This window comes from Oncorhynchus mykiss, chromosome 9 (genome assembly GCF_013265735.2).
Source record: "Oncorhynchus mykiss isolate Arlee chromosome 9, USDA_OmykA_1.1, whole genome shotgun sequence".
In the NCBI taxonomy this organism is placed as follows: domain Eukaryota; kingdom Metazoa; phylum Chordata; class Actinopteri; order Salmoniformes; family Salmonidae; genus Oncorhynchus; species Oncorhynchus mykiss.
In genome coordinates, this window is record NC_048573.1 from 59,841,559 (window position 1) to 59,862,391 (window position 20,833).

General features: G+C 41.7%; 1 protein-coding gene across 2 annotated transcripts in view; it reads right to left on the minus strand.

Moving 5' to 3' along the window:
• The window catches only part of LOC110532550 (diacylglycerol kinase alpha), a 42,932-nt gene that overhangs the window by 7,977 nt on the left and 14,122 nt on the right, over positions 1–20,833 (minus strand). Inside the window, exons 7-20 of one of the 2 annotated variants that reach the window (XM_021616538.2) lie at positions 20,613–20,687; positions 20,341–20,457; positions 17,959–18,076; positions 17,501–17,589; positions 17,208–17,327; positions 11,851–11,949; positions 11,494–11,580; positions 9,549–9,622; positions 9,366–9,440; positions 6,505–6,590; positions 5,590–5,679; positions 3,089–3,249; positions 2,832–2,896; positions 2,619–2,709 (exon numbers count right to left, since the gene is read on the minus strand). In XM_021616538.2, coding sequence (XP_021472213.2) covers positions 2,619–2,709; positions 2,832–2,896; positions 3,089–3,249; positions 5,590–5,679; positions 6,505–6,590; positions 9,366–9,440; positions 9,549–9,622; positions 11,494–11,580; positions 11,851–11,949; positions 17,208–17,327; positions 17,501–17,589; positions 17,959–18,076; positions 20,341–20,457; positions 20,613–20,687 — 1,347 coding nt within the window. The other variant, XM_021616539.2, reaches the window with a different exon arrangement.

Sequence of the window (20,833 nt, forward strand, 5' to 3'; positions counted from 1 at the left end):
CTTTCAGCTCCCTCCCAAGATGTTCTATTGGGTTCAGGTCTGGAGACTGGCTAGGCCACTCCAGGACCTTGAGATGCTTCGTATGGAGCCACTTCTTAGTTGCCCTGGCTGTGTGTTTCGGGTCGTTGTCATGCTGGAAGACCCAGCCACGATCCATCTTCAATGCTCTTACTGAGGGAAGGAGGTTGTTGGCCAAGATCTCGCGATACATGGCCCCATCCATCCTCCCCTCAATACGGTGCAGTCGTCCTGACCCCTTTGCAGAAAAGCATACCCAAAGAATGATGTTTCCACCTCCATGCTTCACGGTTGGGGTGGTGTTCTTGGGGTTGTACTCATCCTTCTTCTTCCTCCAAACACGGCGAGTGGAGTTTTGACCAAAAAGCTCTATTTTTGTCTCATCAGACCACATGACCTTCTCCCATTCCTCCTCTGGATTGTCCAGATGGTCATTGGCAAACTTCAGACGGGCCTGGACATGCGCTGGCTTGAGCAGGCGGACCTTGCGTGCGCTGCAGGATTTGAATCCATGACAGCGTAGTGTGTTACTAATGGTTTTCTTTGAGACTGTGGTCCCAGCTCTCTTCAGGTCATTGACCAGGTTCTGCCGTGTAGTTCTGGGCTGATCCCTCACCTTCCTCATGATCATTGATGCCCCACGAGGTGAGATCTTGCATGGAGCCCCAGACCGAGGGTCATTGACCGTCATCTTGAACTTCTTCCATTTTCTAATAATTGCACCAACAGCTGTTGCCTTCTGTTAAGGGATTTTTTTAAATCAATAATGACTAATTATGTATAAATTTGAATCAGGACTGACTAACCAGAATACTATTATGTTACTGTATAGATTTATGATTTATGATTTAAGACCTTGGCTCATAAATTATATTAAATTGGTGTGGGACGATGTGGGAAGGCTTGAGATACTGCCTTTGTACCAGGGTGAAGAAGAGACGGGACAGTTCGAAAACTAATGACGTCATTTTCAGTTTATAACCTGTGGTAAAATGTTTCATGTTCAGTACTCTCGAGAATAAACGCTGCTGATTGATTTTGAGACTGGTCTGTGTCCATTTAATGCAAATAAGAGTCTTACAAATTCTTAGAAGTGGGCAGAGTGTTTAATTTCATTGGGTATTAAAACATGTAGGAATTTTATTCCAGTAACACCTTCTCACCAAGCTGCTTGCCTATTGTCCTGTAGCCCATCCCAGCCTTGTGCAGGTCTACAATTTTATCCCTGATGTCCTTACACAGCTCTCTGGTCTTGGCCATTGTGGAGAGGTTGGAGTCTGTTTGATTGAGTGTGTGGACAGGTGTATTTTATACAGGTAACAAGTTCAAACAGGTGCAGTTAATACAGGTAATGAGTGGAGAACAGGAGGGCTTCTTAAAGAAAAACTAACAGGTCTGTGAGAGCCAGAATTCTTACTGGTTGGTAGGTGATCAAATACTTATGTCATGCAATAAAATGCTAATTAATGACTTAAAAATTATACAATGTGATTTTCTGGATTTTTGTTTTAGATTCCGTCTCTCACAGTTGAAGTGTACCTATGATAAAAAATCACAGACCTAAGTAGGAAAACCTGCAAAATTGGCAGTGTATCAAATACTTGTTCTCCCCACTGTGTGTGTGTGTGTGTGTGTGTATATATATATATATATATATATATATATATATATATACACCATTTACACATATACATACACCATTAGGGGAGCCTGTAATAATCCATTTGTTTAGAGATACAAATTATAATCAGTTTTTAATAAATCAGTACAGATTTAAGGTAAGTATGTTGGAGGCAACTGGCACACCCTCCAATAGGGCAACTTGAAAAAAAAGTGCCATCTGTAGCCACTTATTTCCCTAAGCATGACCATCATTAAAATACCACATTTTTACCAAACTTTGGGGAAAAACTTTTCTTGTGTCAGCAATTGGACATTGTTCTTAGGGGGAACTAGTTACACCACGTTAACCTATCAAGATATAATTTAGTTGTGTGATGACACTTTTTATTGCCGTTTTGAATTGTATTTATCAGACATTTTTTATTGTTTATATGAACATTTCGTAAGAACACTTGGAAATATTATTTAGGCCTATGGATCTTCGTTTATTGTCATAATATGTAGGCCTATAGATTTCTCCTCTTTCACGCATTTCTGGAACTTTGGCTACCAGCTCTGTGCCTTTGTGCACAATCTCCAGATGCTATTTCAGGTTTGATGTGGTGTTTTTAGGCAAAGATATTAATGCTTGCTGCCTGTGCATAGGTTAAGCAGCGGACACAACACAACTGCCATCTTTCTTTGATTTTCAGTTTCACGATAGCCTAGGAAACGAGTTAGCCTAGCTACAGATGAATTCCAGGAAACAAGGCTTAAAAAATATACAACCTTCTGAGAGATTCTGAAAGTAATGGAAAAAATAATAATATAAAACAATTTTGAAGACAGTAACTTGTTATGTTACTCCGTTACTCATAAAAGTAACAGTACTGTCATGTGTTACTTTTACTCGCAACACTGGTTGGGTATATGTTTTTTTATAAAGTTACTATATGTTTCTATGTGTTGATGCAAAGCTGTGTGTTTGCAATCCTCACCTCAATTGTAAGACATTCATTCAGTTTCTTGCATGAAGCAGAGATGGTCTCAGAGGTGGCAAACTCAAAATACCACAACTTGTTCTTCATTCTAGAATATTGAACAACATTCTTGCATTAATGTAGGGTCATTTACACCATGCACAAAGTCATTACACCTAAAAGTCCCCTCTGAATAACCAGACTCCAGTCCGGTTATTCAATTTTTCTTACCTGCTATTAAATTTCTGGGGGTGTTTCTCTCTCAGCGTATGAAACCGGTGGGCAATAGAGGCATCCTGTCAACACAGAACAAGTTATAAAAAAGTTGACAAAGCATTCTGGTGTGTGCCATAACTAAGTAGCCTGGACATATCATTTTTTGCTGTCCTGCCAACTCCTATGGTCATTGCCATGTTGACGTGACAATGACCATAGGAATTGGCAAGACAGCACAAACAGATCTGGGACCATGATTGAAGTTCACTCACCACTCCGATGGAGAAGTAGTTGTTGATGATCTCATAAGGCACAGGGTCACCCATCTCCTGGGGGTCCTCTAGGATCACCTCTACATTCCAGCGGTCCATCAGCACCAGGGTGCTGCCCTCAATCTCCTTCAGGATCCGACACAGATCCGTCCCATCATAACCTATAGGGGAGAGTGGCTCAACTATATTCAGCATCACTCCATCAAGGGAACTATAGTATTCTTTCTCACAAAGATATCTACATATATTTCAGGATGTTCTGTTTCCCTGGAAATAATCAGAATTCATATTAACATGATAGTTTTGAAAATATACTTGTAAAAAAAAAAAAAGAAGTGGTCTCTTTGCACAACTTAACCCACGTTTGGGATAAGTTCAGCTGCGGGACTGTAAGTTAAGCCGCCTACAAAACAGACATTTGTCTGTACTGAATGAAATATTACCACTACATTTTTCAAACCATTTCTATCTTTATTTCCCAAACACAATCACAATTGCTTTTTTGTCTTTTAATAATTTGAAGCATCTTTTAACACACACCTAAAAAACATGCCTGACAAACACTTTGTACTTAAAAAGAAAAACATTTTTATCACAGGCCAAGCCCTATTGTTACCTAATTTCCAGTGATAATGCGTTGCATTACACCTGGGAAGAAAACACTTCAATTTGCTCAACTTAAACAAACATAGACTATATTAGCCCACACAGCTACAGTTGAAGTTGGAAGTTTACATACACTTTAGCCAAATATGTTTAAACCTAGTTTTTCACAATTCCTGACATTTAAAGATAGTAAAAATTCCCTGTCTTAGGTCAGTTAGGATCACCACTTTATTTTAAGAATGTGAAATGTCAGAATAATAGTAGAGAGAATTATTTATTTCAGCTTTTATTTCTTTCATCACATTCCCAGTGGGTCAGAAGTAAGTTGTGTGAATTTTGGCCCATTCCTCCTGACAGAGCTGGTGTAACTGAGTCAGGTTTGTAGGCCTCCTTGCACGCACACACTTTTTCAGTTCTGGCCACAGATTTTCTATAGGATTGAGGTCAGGGCTTTGTGATGGCCACTCCAATACCTTGACTTTGTTGTCCTTAAGCCATTTTGTCACAACTTTAGAAGTATGCTTGGGGTCATTGTCCATTTGGAAGACCCATTTGTGACCAAGCTTTATATCCATATATATATCCACACAATTTATCTTCCTCATGATGCCATCCATTTTGTGAAGTGCACCAGTCCCTCCTGCAGTAAAGCACCCCCAGAACATGTTGCTGCCACCCCCGTGCTTCACAGTTGGGATGGTGTTCTTCGGCTTGCAAGCCTCCTCCTTTTTCCTTCAAACATCAAGATGGTCATTATGGCCAAACAGTTCTATTTTTGTTTCATCAGACCAGAGGACATTTCTCCAAAAAGTACAATATTTTTCCCCATGTGCAGTTGCAAATCATAGTCTGGCTTATGTTGATATAGGACCAGGTTTACTAGGGATATAGATACTTTTGTACCTCTTTCCTCCAGCATCTTCACAAGGCCCTTTGCTGTTGTTCTGGGATTGATTTGCACTTTTTGCACCAAAGTACGTTCATCTCTAGGAGACAGAGCGCGTCTCCTTCCTGAGCGGTATGATGGTGCGTGGTCCCATGGTGTTTATACTTGCGTACTTTTGTTTGTATAGATGAACATGGTACCTTCAGCCATTTGGAAATTGCTCCGAAGGATGAACCAGACTTGTAGAGGTCTACACATTTTTTTCTGAGGTCTTGGCAGATTTATTTTGATTTTCCCATGATGTCAAGCAAAGAGGCACTGAGTTTGAAGGTAGGCCTTGAAATACATCCCCAGGTACACCTCAATTGACTCAAATGATGTAAATTAGCCTATCAGATGCTTCTAAAGCCATTACATAACCTTCTGGAATGTTCCAAGCTGTTTAACGGCTCAGTCAACTTAGTGTATGTAAACTTCTGACCCACTGGAATTGTGATACAGATACATTGTGATAAGTGAAATAATCAGTCTGTAAACAATTGTTGGAAAATTTACTTGTGTCATGCACAAAGTAGATGTCCTAACCGACTTGCCAAAGCTATAGTTTGTTAACAAGACATTTGTGGAATGGTTGAATAACTAGTTTTAATGACTTCAACCTTACATGGATGCACTTTCATGCTAGGTTTAGGACCTCATAATGAAGCTTACGTAGACCCAAACTGATGTATAGAACAATCTTAAAATAATATTATTTTGTTTAGATACGAACATCATGAAACCTCTATTTTTTTTACCTAACTTGCTTACCACTTTTCCCATGTGGTTTCTTCCTTCACAATGATGACCTTTTCCTAAATGTTTAATTAAATTATACATTTTGTGTATGGATTCCTATAAACAAGGGTGGCTCAACTTACCCCTTTGGCTAAACTTACCTCGTGATACAAGAAATATGATACGTGAACACACAACAGAATGAAAAAAGACAAAAGACAACCCTTCTCACCTCCTCCCCATCTAAGACAACGTGCAAGGTCATTTCCTGTGCCCAGGGGTAACACAGCCACAGGTGGCCGCACTTGAAGATGGGCTTTTTCTGATTGCACCAGAAGGGGAGAAAGAGAGATCATCAGCATTACTCATGTCTAGGTTACTACATGGAATCCATTTCTGTAACATGTTTGGTAAGAAAATTCATTGTTTTTACTCATATACTAAAGTTGACTTGTCTATTGGCATGTACACTCAGAGGCCAGTTTATGGTACACCCATCTAGTCCTGGGTCGGATCCCCCTTTGCCTCCAGAATAGACTAAATTATTTTGGGGCATGACCACTTTCTCCACACCGTTACACTACTGCCAACAGTCAGTATCGTTGACACCAGGCAGGATGGGGCCATGGACCCGTGCTGCTTACACTAAATCCTGACTGCCATCAGCATGACGGAACAGGAACCGGATTCGTCGGACCAGGCAATGTTTTTCCACTACTCAATTGTCCAGTGTTGGTGATCGCGTGCCCACCGGAGCCACTTCTTGTTTTTAGCGGTTAGGATTGGAACATGGTGTGGTCGTCTGCTGCAATAACCCATCTGTGACATTCTCGGCAAACCCTAGACACTGTTGTGCGTGAAAAGGCCCAGAAGGGTGGCCGTTTCTGAGATACTAGAACCGGCACGCCTGGCATCAACAATCATACCACGTTCAAAGTCCCTTAGGTCACTCATTTTTTCCCATTCTAATGTTCAATCGAACAGTAATTGTATGCCTCGAGGCCTGTCTGCCTGCTTTATTTTGCAAGCCACAGCCACGTGACTCACTGTAGGAGCGAACAATTTTCCTGAACGGGGAGGTGTACCTAATAAACTGTCCACTGAGTGTATAGTGCATGGTCTACCAATATTGTGTACTGGACCCCACCTATGGCATCAAGTATCCAGCCCACAGTGCCGTCCCCTCCGCAAACCAATATCCTGTAATCCTTCAGATTTCTGAAGAAGCACAGCCTGAAACACAGAGTGTGTAATATGTTGGGGGTGCAGTACAAGATCTAACAGTGACGTTCACTGATGGTTATGACATCTCAGAGAGAAATAAGCCGTTCAAGTTTACTTGAAGTATGAGTGTACAAAGTGGTCAGTCAACAGTGTAAAAAAAAGAAGAAAGAAGGCGTTATTTATATTTATTATTTCTAAACATAATTTTTAAACCAAAAGTAGGGAAATCTATCAGATATAAAAATGCTGAACAAAGTCTTCCAAACATGGAGATCAACTATGATTAACATCACGGTTGTGATGATAAGTTTATAACAAAAAGGTTAAACATAAAAAGATTAGTGAAGAGAGGATCTGAAAAACCATGATCAGTCAATGGGAAATATCACTAACTTGGGAAAAGTATTTATTTTTAGGCCAATATCGGTATAAATGTAATAATTTTACAACTGCGACCTGGCCAAAAACACAGCGTTACACATAAATGTACAGTCAATAACACAATATAAAATATATGTACAGTGTGTGCAAATGTAGAAGAGTAGGGAGGTAAGGCAATAAATAGGCCATAGAGGTGAAAAAAATTACAATTTAGCATTAACACTGGAGTGATAGATGTGCAGATGATGATGTGCAAGTAGAGATACTGGTGTGCAAAAGAGCAAGAGGATAAATAACAATATGGGGATGAGGTAGTTGGGTGTGCTATTTACAGATTGGCTGTGTATAGGTACAGTGATCGGTAAGCTGCTCTGACAGCTGATGCTTAGAGAGGGAGATATAAGACTCCAGCTTCAGTGATTTTTGCAATTCGTTCCAGTCAGTGGTGGGTAGTATATGGGGCTTTGGTGGCAAAATGGATGGCATTGTGATAGACTACATCCAGTTTGCTGAGAGAGTGTTGGAGGCTATTTTGTAAATGACATCGCCGAAGTCAATGATCGGTAGCATAGTAAGTTTTACGAGGGTATGTTTGGCATCATGAATGAAGGAGGCTTTGTTGTGAAATAGGAAGCCGATTCTAGAATTAATATTGGTTGGAGATGCTTAATATGAGTAACAGTCAAGGCCATGTCAGTCATGGCCATGTCAGTCAAATGATACAATTAATGCAATGCAAAATCCAATATCTAACGTAATAAAACTAAAGTCATGTTTTTAACACAACTCACCCTCAGATTTCACAACAGGGACTGATGTTTCTGTCACAAAGGGGCATTCCTCTTGCCAGACAACTCACCCTGAATTGAATTCTGCTGCTCTATCGTTACATACATTCAGTCTAAACTGCCAACCTAGAAGTCATTTGACTTCAAAATGAGGATCGTAAAAATTAACCAGAGTATCAAAGTTGATAATGCCATCATGTAGGCCGGCTCTGGCCTAACCAATCGTTTTTTCGGACCAATCAGAATGGTCAGAATGTGTTTGCATTCTAGAAATCGTCGGGGAGGGAGGCAAATCCAGACTCATCACGGAGAAGAAACATCAGTTGGCTGGAGCGGTGTGGATGGGTAGCCAGGCAAGCATTCCTCTTCTGTCTTCACAATGATTGGCTGTTGCTGCTCAGCCTCAATCTGTGGAGGAGGTATCTGATCTTTCGAAAGGTCTACAACTGCATGTCCTACAGCAGTACAGTGCAGTACAGCATTGTCCGCCAATCCTCCTTTATTCTTTCTAGCTCCGAGTCTCTCTGGCCATCTATGCTTCACCTCGCTTACATAGCCGTGGGAAATAGGGGTGCTGAGGGTGCTGCAGCACCCCATGATAAATTTAAATAAAATAAATATCTAATATATATACTTTAAAGTGAACTACGCCTTTATTACACGTCAATAGCACCCCCAACCCAAAAACATCTTCCCGCGGCCATGGTCGCTTACTGTTCGTCTAGCGCCCCCCACTGCATTGATTTTCTGTGTAATGTCAAAAATGTGCTGCCTTTCACCACTCCCTGTATTTACCATGTGCAACATATTTTTGTGGCGCATGACCTCCCTGTTCATCACTTTCCCTTTCGCTAAAATTATTTTTCCGTCTGTGTTTGTCTGCATTCTTTTGAACACACAGAGCTGCATTGCCTGGCATTTTTGACAGCCTGCGACTGAGCGATATTTGACCAGAATCCATCAAATTTATTGGGGAATTTATTTGTGAAACTTTAACGCGAGATACTGTAGTAAAACTCTTACAACTATGAACTTTTTTCCCAACTGCCACCAGTTTGGCGGAAAAACAAACATTAACATAGAAAAATGTTTTACAGCTTTGTCACCCTATTTTTTATTTTAAAATGATCTTATTTGATTATTTATATATATTACATGTGATAAGGCCACAGACAGCCAGAGGTAATTACAGATACCTGTGATCATCTAAAGTACCAACAAAAAAAACACTAGATGTCATCTGATAAAATTCCCATTAAAAAACGGGAACGTTTTCTGGTAACCTTTGAACGTTTCCAGTAATATACCCTCCCTTTGCAACCATTTTATTGGCTTTGATGTTCCAACTATCCCAATACCATTGCATATTCAAGCAGTAACTAAGAGAACTGGTAATGAATTTATATTAAAGCCCAGATACACACACAATAACAAATCTCAGACTTCTCAAAATGTAAAATGTCTTAAATGTAATTTTCGAGATTTAACGCTGCTAAATACACCCCAGTTGTCCAATTAGTGATGCAGGTAAAACAGAGTGTAGTTTTTCATTTGATACTAATAGTGGTCTATACTTAGATACATCATATGCAGTTATCCATATGGGAAACCTTACCCTGGTCCAGGTCCACCATTGGATAGGTTATACACCTGCCGTGGATTCAGCAAATACTGGAATTTACGCAGAACTCTGAAAATAATAAAATAGGACTTGAAATTGTAAAATAGAAACATTGACATAGCTTATTATTCAACCATAAATGCTCATTTGTGTAGGAGTGTTCACTTGTAGCATCACCTTTCTCCCTGCTTGCCTCCACTTTTAGGATTCACAAACACTAAAAGAGGATGAGTGTCTGGGACCGGATCAATCTGATCAGAGATAAATAGTTCAAAGATTACAGCAGTTTCACAAATGAATACAATGATATTGTCAGTATATTCAGTCTATATTGTCAGTATATTCAGATAACATGTACAGTGGGGCAAAAAAGTATTTAGTCAGCCACCAATTGTGCAAATTCTCCCACTTAAAAAAAATGAGAGAGGCCTGTAATTTTCAACATAGGTACACTTCAACTAAGACAGACGAAATTAGGAAAAAAATCCAGAAAATCACATTGTAGGATTTTTAATGAATTTCTTTGCAAATTATGGTGGAAAATAAGTATTTGGTCACCTACAAACAAGCAAGATTTCTGGCTCTCACAGACCTGTAACTTCTTCTTTAAGAGGCTCCTCTGTCCTCCACTCGTTACCTGTATTAATGGCACCTGTTTGAACTTGTTATCAGTATAAAAGACACCTGTCCACAACCTCAAACTGTCACACTCCAAACTCCACTATGGCCAAGACCAAAGAGCTGTCAAAGGACACCAGAAACAAAATTGTGGACCTGAACCAGGCTGGGAAGACTGAATCTGCAATAGGTAAGCAGCTTGGTTTGAAGAAATCAACTGTGGGAGCAATTATTAGGAAATGGAAGACACACAAGACCACTGATAATCTCCCTCGATCTGGGGCTCCACGCAAGATCTCACCCCGTGGGGTCAAAATGATCACAAGAACGGTGAGCAAAAATCCCAGAACCACATGGGGGGACCTAGTGAATGACCTGCAGAGAGCTGGGACCGAAGTAACAAAGCCTACCATCAGTAACACACTACACCGCCAGGGACTCAAATCCTGCAGTGCCAGACGTGTCCCCCTGCTTAAACCAGTACATGTCCAGGCCCGTCTGAAGTTTGCTAGAGAGCATTTGGATGATCCAGAAGAAGATTGGGAGAATGTCATATGGTCAGATGAAACCAAAATAGAACTTTTTGGTAAAAACTCAACTCGTCGTGTTTGGAGGACAAAGAATGCTGAGTTGCATCCAAAGAACACCATACCTACTGTGAAGCATGGGGGTGGAAACATCATGCTTTGGGGCTGTTTTTCTGAAAAGGGACCAGGACGACTGATCCGTGTATAGGAAAGAATGAATGGGGCCATGTATCGTGAGATTTTGAGTGAAAACCTCCTTCCATCAGCAAGGGCATTGAAGATGGAACATGGCTGGGTCTTTCAGCATGACAATGATCCCAAACACACCGCCCGGGCAACGAAGGAGTGGCTTCGTAAGAAGCATTTCATGGTCCTGGAGTGGCCTAGCCAGTCTCCAGATCTCAAACCCATAGAACATCTTTGGAGGGAGTTGAAAGTCCGTGTTGCCCAGCAACAGCCCCAAAACATCACTGCTCTAGAGGAGATCTGCATGGAGGAATGGGCCAAAATACCAGCAACAGTGTGTGAAAACCTTGTGAAGACTTACAGAAAACATTTGACCTCTGTCATTACCAACAAAGGGTATATAACAAAGTATTGAGATAAACTTTTGTTATTGACCAAATACTTATTTTCCACCATAATTTGCAAATAAGTTCATAAAAAAATCCTACAATGTGATTTTCTGGATTTTTTTTTCTCATTTTGTCTGTCATAGTTGAAGTGTACCTATGATGAAAATTACAGGCCTCTTTCATCTTTTTAAGTGGGAGAACTTGCACAATTGGTGGCTGACTAAATACTTTTTTGCCCCACTGTAGTCTAAATGGAATATGGCTGTGAGGCACTTCCTAGTGACAGTTCTCTAGACCCTAAACAAGGTAAAATAGTTAGACACGGTTGCTTATTTACTCACACCAGTTACTATCCAGCAGTCCTGTAATAGGGAAAGGCCTAGACAGGGTACTAGTACGTACCTGAAGCACCTTTCCGTCAGGAGTGGTGTTGTGGTCACTGTCGCCGGCTGAGCTCGAGGAGCCGTTCTTCATGCTGTTAGGCTTCTCCTGATGGGGTCAAGAGAGAGATGAACAGTCAACTTAGCAAATCCAGAGATCATATAAAACAACAAGCAATAACCGTATAATAGTCAAATACAGATGTATTGTTTCTCAAACTAGACATCTTAGCTTTCCTACTATTACCATTGCATGTGAGTGAATGTTGTTAAGATAATAAAAAAAGTAATTTCACTAAGTTGAGGTTCCTTAAAATATATTCTTATGTGAGCTTTACAGTATTAGACACCTGTCATAGGGCAGTAGGTTATCCTGTACCTTCATAACAGGGTAGATGGCCCAAGGGGGGAGGATATGGTCTCTGAGAGTTCCACAGTTACAGTCGGAGGGCTCCTGGGAGGCACAGTCATCATGGCGCTGGAATACAGTAACAGCCAGTGATATCTATTATCAAATTATTCATTTATAAAGCTAAACACATTTGATTTATAAAGCATTTTTATATCAAAGTAGTCACAAAGTACTGTATTGTTCACAGACATACAGTACCAGTCAAAAGTTTGGACACACCTACTCATTCAAGGGTTTTTCTTTATATTGACTATTTTCTACATTGTAGAGTAATAATGAATCAAATCAAATCACATTTTATTAGTCACATGCGTCAAATACAACAGTGAAATGCTTACTTACGAGCCCCTAACCGACAGTGCAGTTTCAAAAAATACGGATAAGAATAAAAGATAAAAGTAACAGAGTCAATGTGCGGGGGGCACTGGTTAGTTGAAGTAATAAGTCAGAAGTTTACTTACACCTTAGCCAAATACATTTAAACTCAGTTTTTCACAATTCCTGACATTTAATCCTAGTAAAAATTCAATTTTAGGTCAGTTAGGATCACCACTTTTTTTTTAAGAATGTGAAATGTCAGAATAATAGTAGAGAGAATGATTTATTGATTCATCACATTCCTAGAAGTTTACATACACTCAATTAGTATTTGGTAGCATTGCCATTAAATTGTTTAACTGGGGTCAAACGTTTCGGGTAGCCTTCCACAAGCTTCCCACAATAAGTTGTGGTGAATTTTGGCCCATTCCTCCTGACAGAGCTGGTGTAACTGAGTCAGGTTTGTAGGCCTCCTTGCACGCACACTCTTTTTCAGTTCTGCCCACAAATTTTCTATAGGATTGAGGTCAGGGCTTTGTGATGGCCACTCCAATACCTTGACTTTGTTGCCCTTAAGCCATTTTGCCACAACTTTAGAAGTATGCTTGGGGTCATCGTCCATTTGGAAGACCCATTTGTGACCAAGCTTTAACTGATGTCTTGAGATGTTGCTTCAATATATCCACATAATTTTCCATCCTCATGATGCCATCCATTTTGTGAAGTCAACCAGTCCCTCCTGCAGCAAAGCACCCCCACAACATGATGCTGCCACCCCGTGCTTCACGGTTGGGGTAGTGTTCTTCGGCTTGCAAGCCTCCCCCTTTTTCCTCCAAACATAACGATGGTCATTATGGCCAAACAGTTTTATTTTTGTTTCATCAGACCAGAGGACATTTATCCAAAAAGTGCAGTGGCGGTTTTGGAGCAGTGGCTTCATCCTTGCTGAGAGGTTATGTCGATATAGGACTCGTTCTACTGTGAATATAGATACTTTGTACATGTTTCCTCCAGCATCTTCACAATGTCCTTTGCTGTTGTTCTGGGATTGATTTGCACTTTTCGCACCAAAGTACGTTCATCTCTAGGAGACAGAAAGGATCTTCTTCCTGATGGCTGCACGATCCCATGGTGTTTAGACTTGCATACTTTTGTTTGTACAGATGAACGTGGTACCTTCAGGCATTTGGAAATTGCTCCCAAGGATGAACCAGACTTGTGGAGGTCTACACATTTTTTTCTGAGGTCTTGGCTGATTTATTTTCCCAATGTCAAGCAAAGAGGCACTGAGTTTGAAGGTAGGCCTTGAAATACATCCACAGATACACCTCCAATTGACTCAAATTATGTCAATTCGCCTATAAGAAGCTTCTAAAGACATGACATAATTTTCTGGAATGTTCCAAGCTGTTTAAAGGCACAGTCAACTTAGTGTATGTAAACTTCTGACCCACTGGAATTGTGAGACAGTGAATTATAAATGAAATAATCTGTCTGTACACAATTCTTGGAAAAATTACTTGTGTCATCAAATCAAATCAATCAAATTTATTTTATATAGCCCTTCGTACATCAGCTGATATCTCAAAGTGCTGTACAGAAACCCAGCCTAAAACCCCAAACAGCAAGCAATGCAGGTGAAGAAGCACGGTGGCTAGGAAAAACTCCCTAGAAAGGCCAAAACCTAGGAAGAAACCTAGAGAGGAACCAGGCTATGTGGGGTGGCCAGTCCTCTTCTGGCTGTGCCGGGTGGAGATTATAACAAAACATGGTCAAGATGTTCAAATGTTCATAAATGACCAGCATGGTCGAATAATAATAAGGCAGAATAGTTGAAACTGGAGCAGCAGCACAGTCAGGTGGACTGGGGACAGCAAGGAGTCATCATGTCAGGTATTCCTGGGGCATGGTCCTAGGGCTCAGGTCCTAGTTGAAACTGGAGCAAGTAATGCACAAAGTAATGTCCTAACCGACTTCACAAAACATAGTTTGTTAACAAGAAATTTGTGGAGTGGTTGAAAAACGAGTTTTAATGACTCCAACCTAAGTGTACGTAAACTTCTATTGTGCCTTGCGGTCAGAGGCCGAGCAGTTGCCATACGAGGCAGTGGATCCTGGACTTCCTGATGGGCTGCCCCCAGGTGGTAAGGGTAGGTAACAACACATCCGCCACGCTGATCCTCAACACAGGGGCCCCTCAGGGGTGTCCAGTCAAAATGCTCTCGATGGTGCAGCTGTAGAACCTTTTGAGGATCTGGGGACCAATGCCAAATCGTTTCAGTCCCCTGAGGGGGAATAGGTTTTGTCGTGCCCGCTTCACGACTGTCATGGTGTGCTTGGACCATTTTAGTTTGTCGGTAATGTGGACACCAAAGAACTTGAAGCTCTCAACCTGCTCCACTGAAGCCTCGTCAATGAGAATGGGGGCGTGCTCAGTCCTCTTTTTCCTGTAGTCCACAATCATCTACTTTGTCTTGACCACGTTGAGGGAGAGGTTATTGTCCTGGCACCACACGGCCAGGTCTCTGACCTCCTCCCTATAGGCTGTCTCGTTGTTGTCGGTGATCAGGCCTACCACTGTTGTCTCATCGGCAAATTTAATGATAGTGTTGGAGTCGTGCCTGGCCTTGCAGTCATGAGTGAACAGGGAGTACAGGACGGGGCAGAGCACACACCCCTGAGGGGCCCCTGTGTTGAGGATCAGCGTGGCGGATGTGTTGTTACCTACCCTTACCACCTGGGGGCAGCCCATCAGGAAGTCCAGGATCCAGTTGCAAAGAGAGGTGTTCCGTCCCAGGGTCCTTAGCTTATTTATTAGCATTGAGGGCACTATGGTGTTGAACGCTGAGCTTTAGTCAATGAATAGCTTTCTCACATAGGTGTTCCTTTTGCCCAGGTGGGAAAGGGCACTGTGGAGTGCAATAGAGACTGCATCATCTGTGGATCTGTTGGGGCGGTATGCAAATTGGAGTGGGTCTAGGGTTTCTGGGATGATGGTGTTGATGTGAGCCATGACCATCCTTTCAAAGCACTTCATGGCTACAGACGTGAGTGCTACGGGTCGGTAGTCATTTAGGCAGGTTACCTTAGTGTTCTTGGGCACAGGCACTATGGTGGTCTGCTTAAAACATATTGGTATTACAGACTCGGACAGGGAGAGGTTGAACATTTCAGTGAAGACTTGCGAGTTGGCCAGTGCATGCTCGCAGTCCATGTCCTGGTAATCCGTCCGGCCCTGCGGCCTACTGAATGTTGACCTGTCTAAAGGTCTTACTCACACTGGCTGCGGAGAGCGTGATCACACTTCCGGTACAGCTTGTGCTCTCATACATGTTTCAGTGTTATTTGCCTCGAAGCGAGCATAGAAGTAGTTTAGCTCGTCTGGTAGGCTTGAGTCACTGGGCAGCTCTCGGCTGTGCTTCCCTTTGTAATCTGTAATGGTTTGCAGGCCCTACCACATCCGACGAACGTCAGAGGCTGTGTAGTACGACTCGATCTTAGTCCTGTATTGATGCTTGCCTGTTTGATGGTTCGTCAGAGGGCATAGCGGGATTTATTATTAGCTTCCGGGTTAGTGTCCCGCTCCTTGAAAGCGGCCGCTCTAGCCTTTAGCTCAGTGCGGATGTTGCCTGTAATCCATGGCTTCTGGTTGGGGTATGTACGTACGGTCACTGTGGGGACGACGTCATCGATGCACTTATTGATGAAGTCAATGGCAGATGTGGTGTACTCCTCAATGCCATTGGAGGAATCCTGGAACATATTCCAGTCTGTACTAGCAAAGCAGTCCTGTAGCTTAGCATCTGCTTAATCTGACCATTTTGTATTGATCTGATCACTGGTGGTTCCTGCTTTAATCTTTGCTTGTAAGCAGGAATCAGGAGGATAGAATTATGGGCAAATTTGCCAAATGGAGGGCAAGGGAGAGCTATGTATGCATCTCTGTGTGTGGAGTAGTGGAGTATAGGTGGTCCAGAGTCTTTTCCCTCTGGTTGCACAATTAACATGTTGATAGAAATGAGGTAAAACTGACATTAAAACTATGAAATAACACATTTAGTAACCAAAAAAGTGTTAAATTCTTCAAAGTAGCCACCCTTTGCCTTGATGACAACTTGGTGCAGTCTTGGCATTCTCTCAACCAGCTTCACCTGGAATGCTTTTCCAACAGTCTTCAAGGAGTTCCCATATATGCTGAGCACCTGTTGGCTGCTTTTCCTTTACTCTGCGGTCCAACTCATCCCAAACCATCTCAACTTGGTTGAGGTCGGGTGATTGTGGAGTGGAGGCCAGGTAATCTGATGGAGCACTCTAACATTCTCCTTCTTGGTCAAATAGCCCTTTTAAAATATTATTTTAAAAAACAACAATTTAACTAGGCAAGTCAGTTAAGAACAAATTCTTACTTACAATGACGGCCTACCCCGGACGACGCTGGGCCAATTGTGCGCCGACCTATGGGACCCCCAATCACAGCCAGATATGATTGCAGTCACTGGATTTGAACCAGTGACTGCAGTGCACCTCTTGCACTGAGATGCAGTGCCTTAGACTGCTGCACCACTCGGGAGCCAACCTGGAGGTGTGTTGGGTAACTACCTCATAAAGCTGGTTGAGAGAATGCCAAGAGTGTGCAAAGCTGTCATCAAGGAAAAGTGTGCTACTTTGAAGAATCTCTAATTTGATTTGTTTAACACTTGTTTGGTTACTACATGATTCCATATGTGTTATTTTATAGTTTTGATGTCTTCACTATTATTCTACAATGTAGAAAACAGTAGAAATAAAGAAAAACCCTTGAATGAGTAGGTGTGTCCAAACTTTTGACTGGTACTGTAGATCCAGACTTAGTTCCAGACATAGCTCTTGCAAGACCACTCCATGAACAGATTGAACAACAGATTGTAATATGTAAATATTCTGCGTGGAAGAAAAGACTGGCCTAATAACTTAAAGGGGCCTAACTCTCCCCACCACAGGGCTACTCAGGAGCCCTCGTTCATCACCATGGAGTGGCACCAGACACAGTGTTTGCCCGTCAGCCCGTGATAACTCTTGATCTTCTTCTGACACTTGTCACACTTCCCAGAGTCACAGTTCCCACTGACCCAGTCATGAGTTGGAACCTGAGGCAGGAGACACAGGCAGAGTCAGATGCAAGACTGACATACATGCATCGGGACAAAGAGAGTGGCTTAGAAATTCACATTACAACATACACTACGAATGAAGAGGCATTGGAAATATTAATATAACTGCAAATGCCATTGTAAAATGTTGTTTGAAAAAAAACTCTTACTCCCGTGTCTTTCTTAGACTTGACATAGGTCCTGGTACAGGGAGCTGGGTTTCTGTTGGCACAGCGTCCATGGACCGTGTATTTACAGCCTTGAAAACAAAGACAAGTAAACAATGCGTTACGTGTCTCCATTGTGTTTTCAACTATTATTGTTATTCTCTCGTTTAATGAATCATGTTAATCAAGACAAGATATACAAGGCTGACAATTAAGTAAACAATAAACAACACCACTACAGTTTTTCCTATGGAAATATGTGGGGATGTCATAGGTCATTGTGGTTATCTAATGGTACATGTTGACATCATCTGATTATGAGAATGATATTCCACTAACTTGCTTTTAATTGTAAGTTCAGGATAGGTGTCTTCCTGGTAATTTTTTGTTGTTGCTTTGAGTGGATTGAAGAAGTTATGTTGTATTTCCCTCTAGTGGTGAGACCAGACAAAGACACTCACAGGTGCAGCAAAGCCCCTGTTTCCTCAGTCCTAGCAGCATGCTCTGACACACGTTGCAGTAGACAGGCTTGTTGTAATTTTTCATCCTCCATAAGTGCTGCCCATCCTTCTGCGTCATCTGGGGGTAGATGGTGGGGGAGAAAACACATATTATGGTATAATAAACAAAATATAAAAACGTTGTGCTTTTTTATCTTATATGTCAAAAACTATTTTGACCATTTTTGCACACTCCTAAAACAAACACTGACTCTAAGGGTAAATGTTGGATCTCATATTTGGAAAACATTATGTAAGCAATGCAACATTGATACACATTTCATTTTAATATTGTCTCATGGTTGGAGATTGGGGCTATTAGTGATGCTATTAGCAACAAACATAAATCGCCTCTGAGATGACTCTCCTGGAATGACAGTTCAGTGTTGACTTTTACAGTTGGCTTTACAATGGCCTTTGCATGCCATGATCCCATCTATCAAAATATCAGAATTATGCTGAAAGGAAACTATGCTGCATAATTAAATGAGGAATGGAATGTACATTTCTACCATATTTCCATGGAATCTCCTTGGGTAAATATAAGCCCTGTCTATGCAATACTACATCAGTAACACCAATGTTTGCAACACAAGATTATACAGTAACAAGGTCACAGATTGTATATGCTCTTTTCCAGATTATAGACACAAATACACAGTAAAAAAATATTTTACAAACATTGGTTTAAATGACTCATGGTGCCTCAGCTCAGAGCCAGACTTTCAGTCAGTCTATGTGTATAGCCTCTAAAATCAGCACACAGCAATGTGAGAGTGCTGGATGAAGGCCTCCATGGTATTCTCATTGGTGGCCAGAAATAGCCTGAGGGGAAGTACCTGGCATTGTGGTAGGGGCACGAGAAAGACCAGTTTACAGTTCAGATCTTTGTAAGGCAGTCTGATTACAGACCCAAAAGTAAACTACATGTTCAATAAGTAAGCATACCCCTGTACCAAGATATTTCCTCAGACGCTAGTATTTCCAGATCTCAGCACTTGGGAGACAAGAGTGACAGTGGTCCCATGTGGCTCAGTTGATAGCGTATGGCACTTGCAATGTCAGGACTGTGGGTTCGATTCCCACGGGGGACCAGTACAAATTAAAACAGATCCAGTCACTCTGGATAAGCACGTCTGCTAAGTGACTCGAAAGAAAATGGCACCCCCACTTAGTTTCATTGTTCTAAACATAATAACTTACTCTTTATACTGTAACACTGAATGTTTATGTTCATCCTTTCCATTGCAGTTGCTACTAATTGATGCAGAGAGTGAGGTTAGATGGAGTTGTGAATGAGAATAATAGATAGGCTTTTCCCCACTTCCTCTAACTCACTCTGGTGGTGCAGAGATAGATGTGTATGTGAAACAGGTAACATTAGCACACATGCATGAGTGAGTCAACAAAAGGGTGGTGCACAGAGGTAAGAGCAGAAGGAGAGCAACATACAGAGTGACAGAATGAGAGAGAGAGAGCATGTACTGATAGTGTGTGAGTGAGGAAAACAAAAGGAGGAACTGCAGACACCGGCTGAGCATATTTCTAAAGGTACAGTAGTATTATCATTACAAAGACGCATTAGGAAATGTACTGCGTGATCAAAACATTAAGAACCCCCCCCCCCCCCCCCCAATATCTTTGGGGCATGGAGTCTACAAGGTGTCAAAAGCGTTCCACAGGGATGCTGGCCCATGTTGACCTTCATGGATGTCCTTGGGGTGGTGGACCAATCTTGATACACACAGGAAACTGTTGAGCGTGAAACACCCAGCAGCATTGCAGTTCTTGACACAAACCGGTGCACCTGGTACCTACAACCATACCCCGTTCAACGACACTTAAATGTTTTATCTTGCCCATTCAACCTCTGAATGGCACACATACACAATCCCCCATGTCTCAACTGTCTCAAAAACTCCTTCTTTAACCATCTCCTCCCCTTCATCTATACTGATTGAAGTTGATTTTAACTGGTGACATCAATAAAGGATCAGCGCTTTCACCTGGATTCACCTGGTCAGTCTATACCATTGAAAGAGCAGGTATCCTTAATGTTTTGTACACTCAGCGTATAACACAAAGAGGATGCATCATGTGTACTCCTCCCGGCCTGCACAGGAAACATTTGTTGATGCAATAAAAGGGGAAGGAATGATGGATGGTCCCTTTTCCACCTTCTGCCCCAGTGACATTATGGTCTTATTCATTTGGGCAAAATGTATCAAACCATTTTTGCAACAGCAACCAGCATTTCTTATTGGAAATCCAAGTAGTCCCTCCCTGTTTCTTCCATTTTGTTCCTAATGAACACAACCCAGAAGGGGAACATGGTTCACCCACCTTCAGCCCAAGTAATACCAGCAGAGGGACGTTGTTCATTCCGCCTTCCACCCACTCATCCAGAGAGACCGTGTTACTGCTGTCTGCGTCGATGGCTGTCATCATGTCCTTCAGCACCTGAACAAACCAAAGTGCATTCTAGCTTAGCATCTAAATTAGTATTCTTGGGAGGTTTTGTTCAGCAGATATTTGTAGAATGCTTCATTAAAATATGTATTTTCTCCTCTGTTCTCAGTAATTGTAAGGGACATCCCACATTTGGCCACACTTACTGGTCTCAGCTCAGACACATCCCAGTCCAGGTAATCTGCAGCGTGCATCATCTGAGCAATGATCCGGTCCACCTCCTATAGGAAGAAGAGTATTAGTTATTCTTATGAGAAGACCTGATATACATTACCAGTCAAAAGTTTGGACACAGCTACTCATTCAAGGGGTTTTCTTTATTTGTACTATTCTCTACATTGTTAAATAATAGTGAAGACATCAAAAC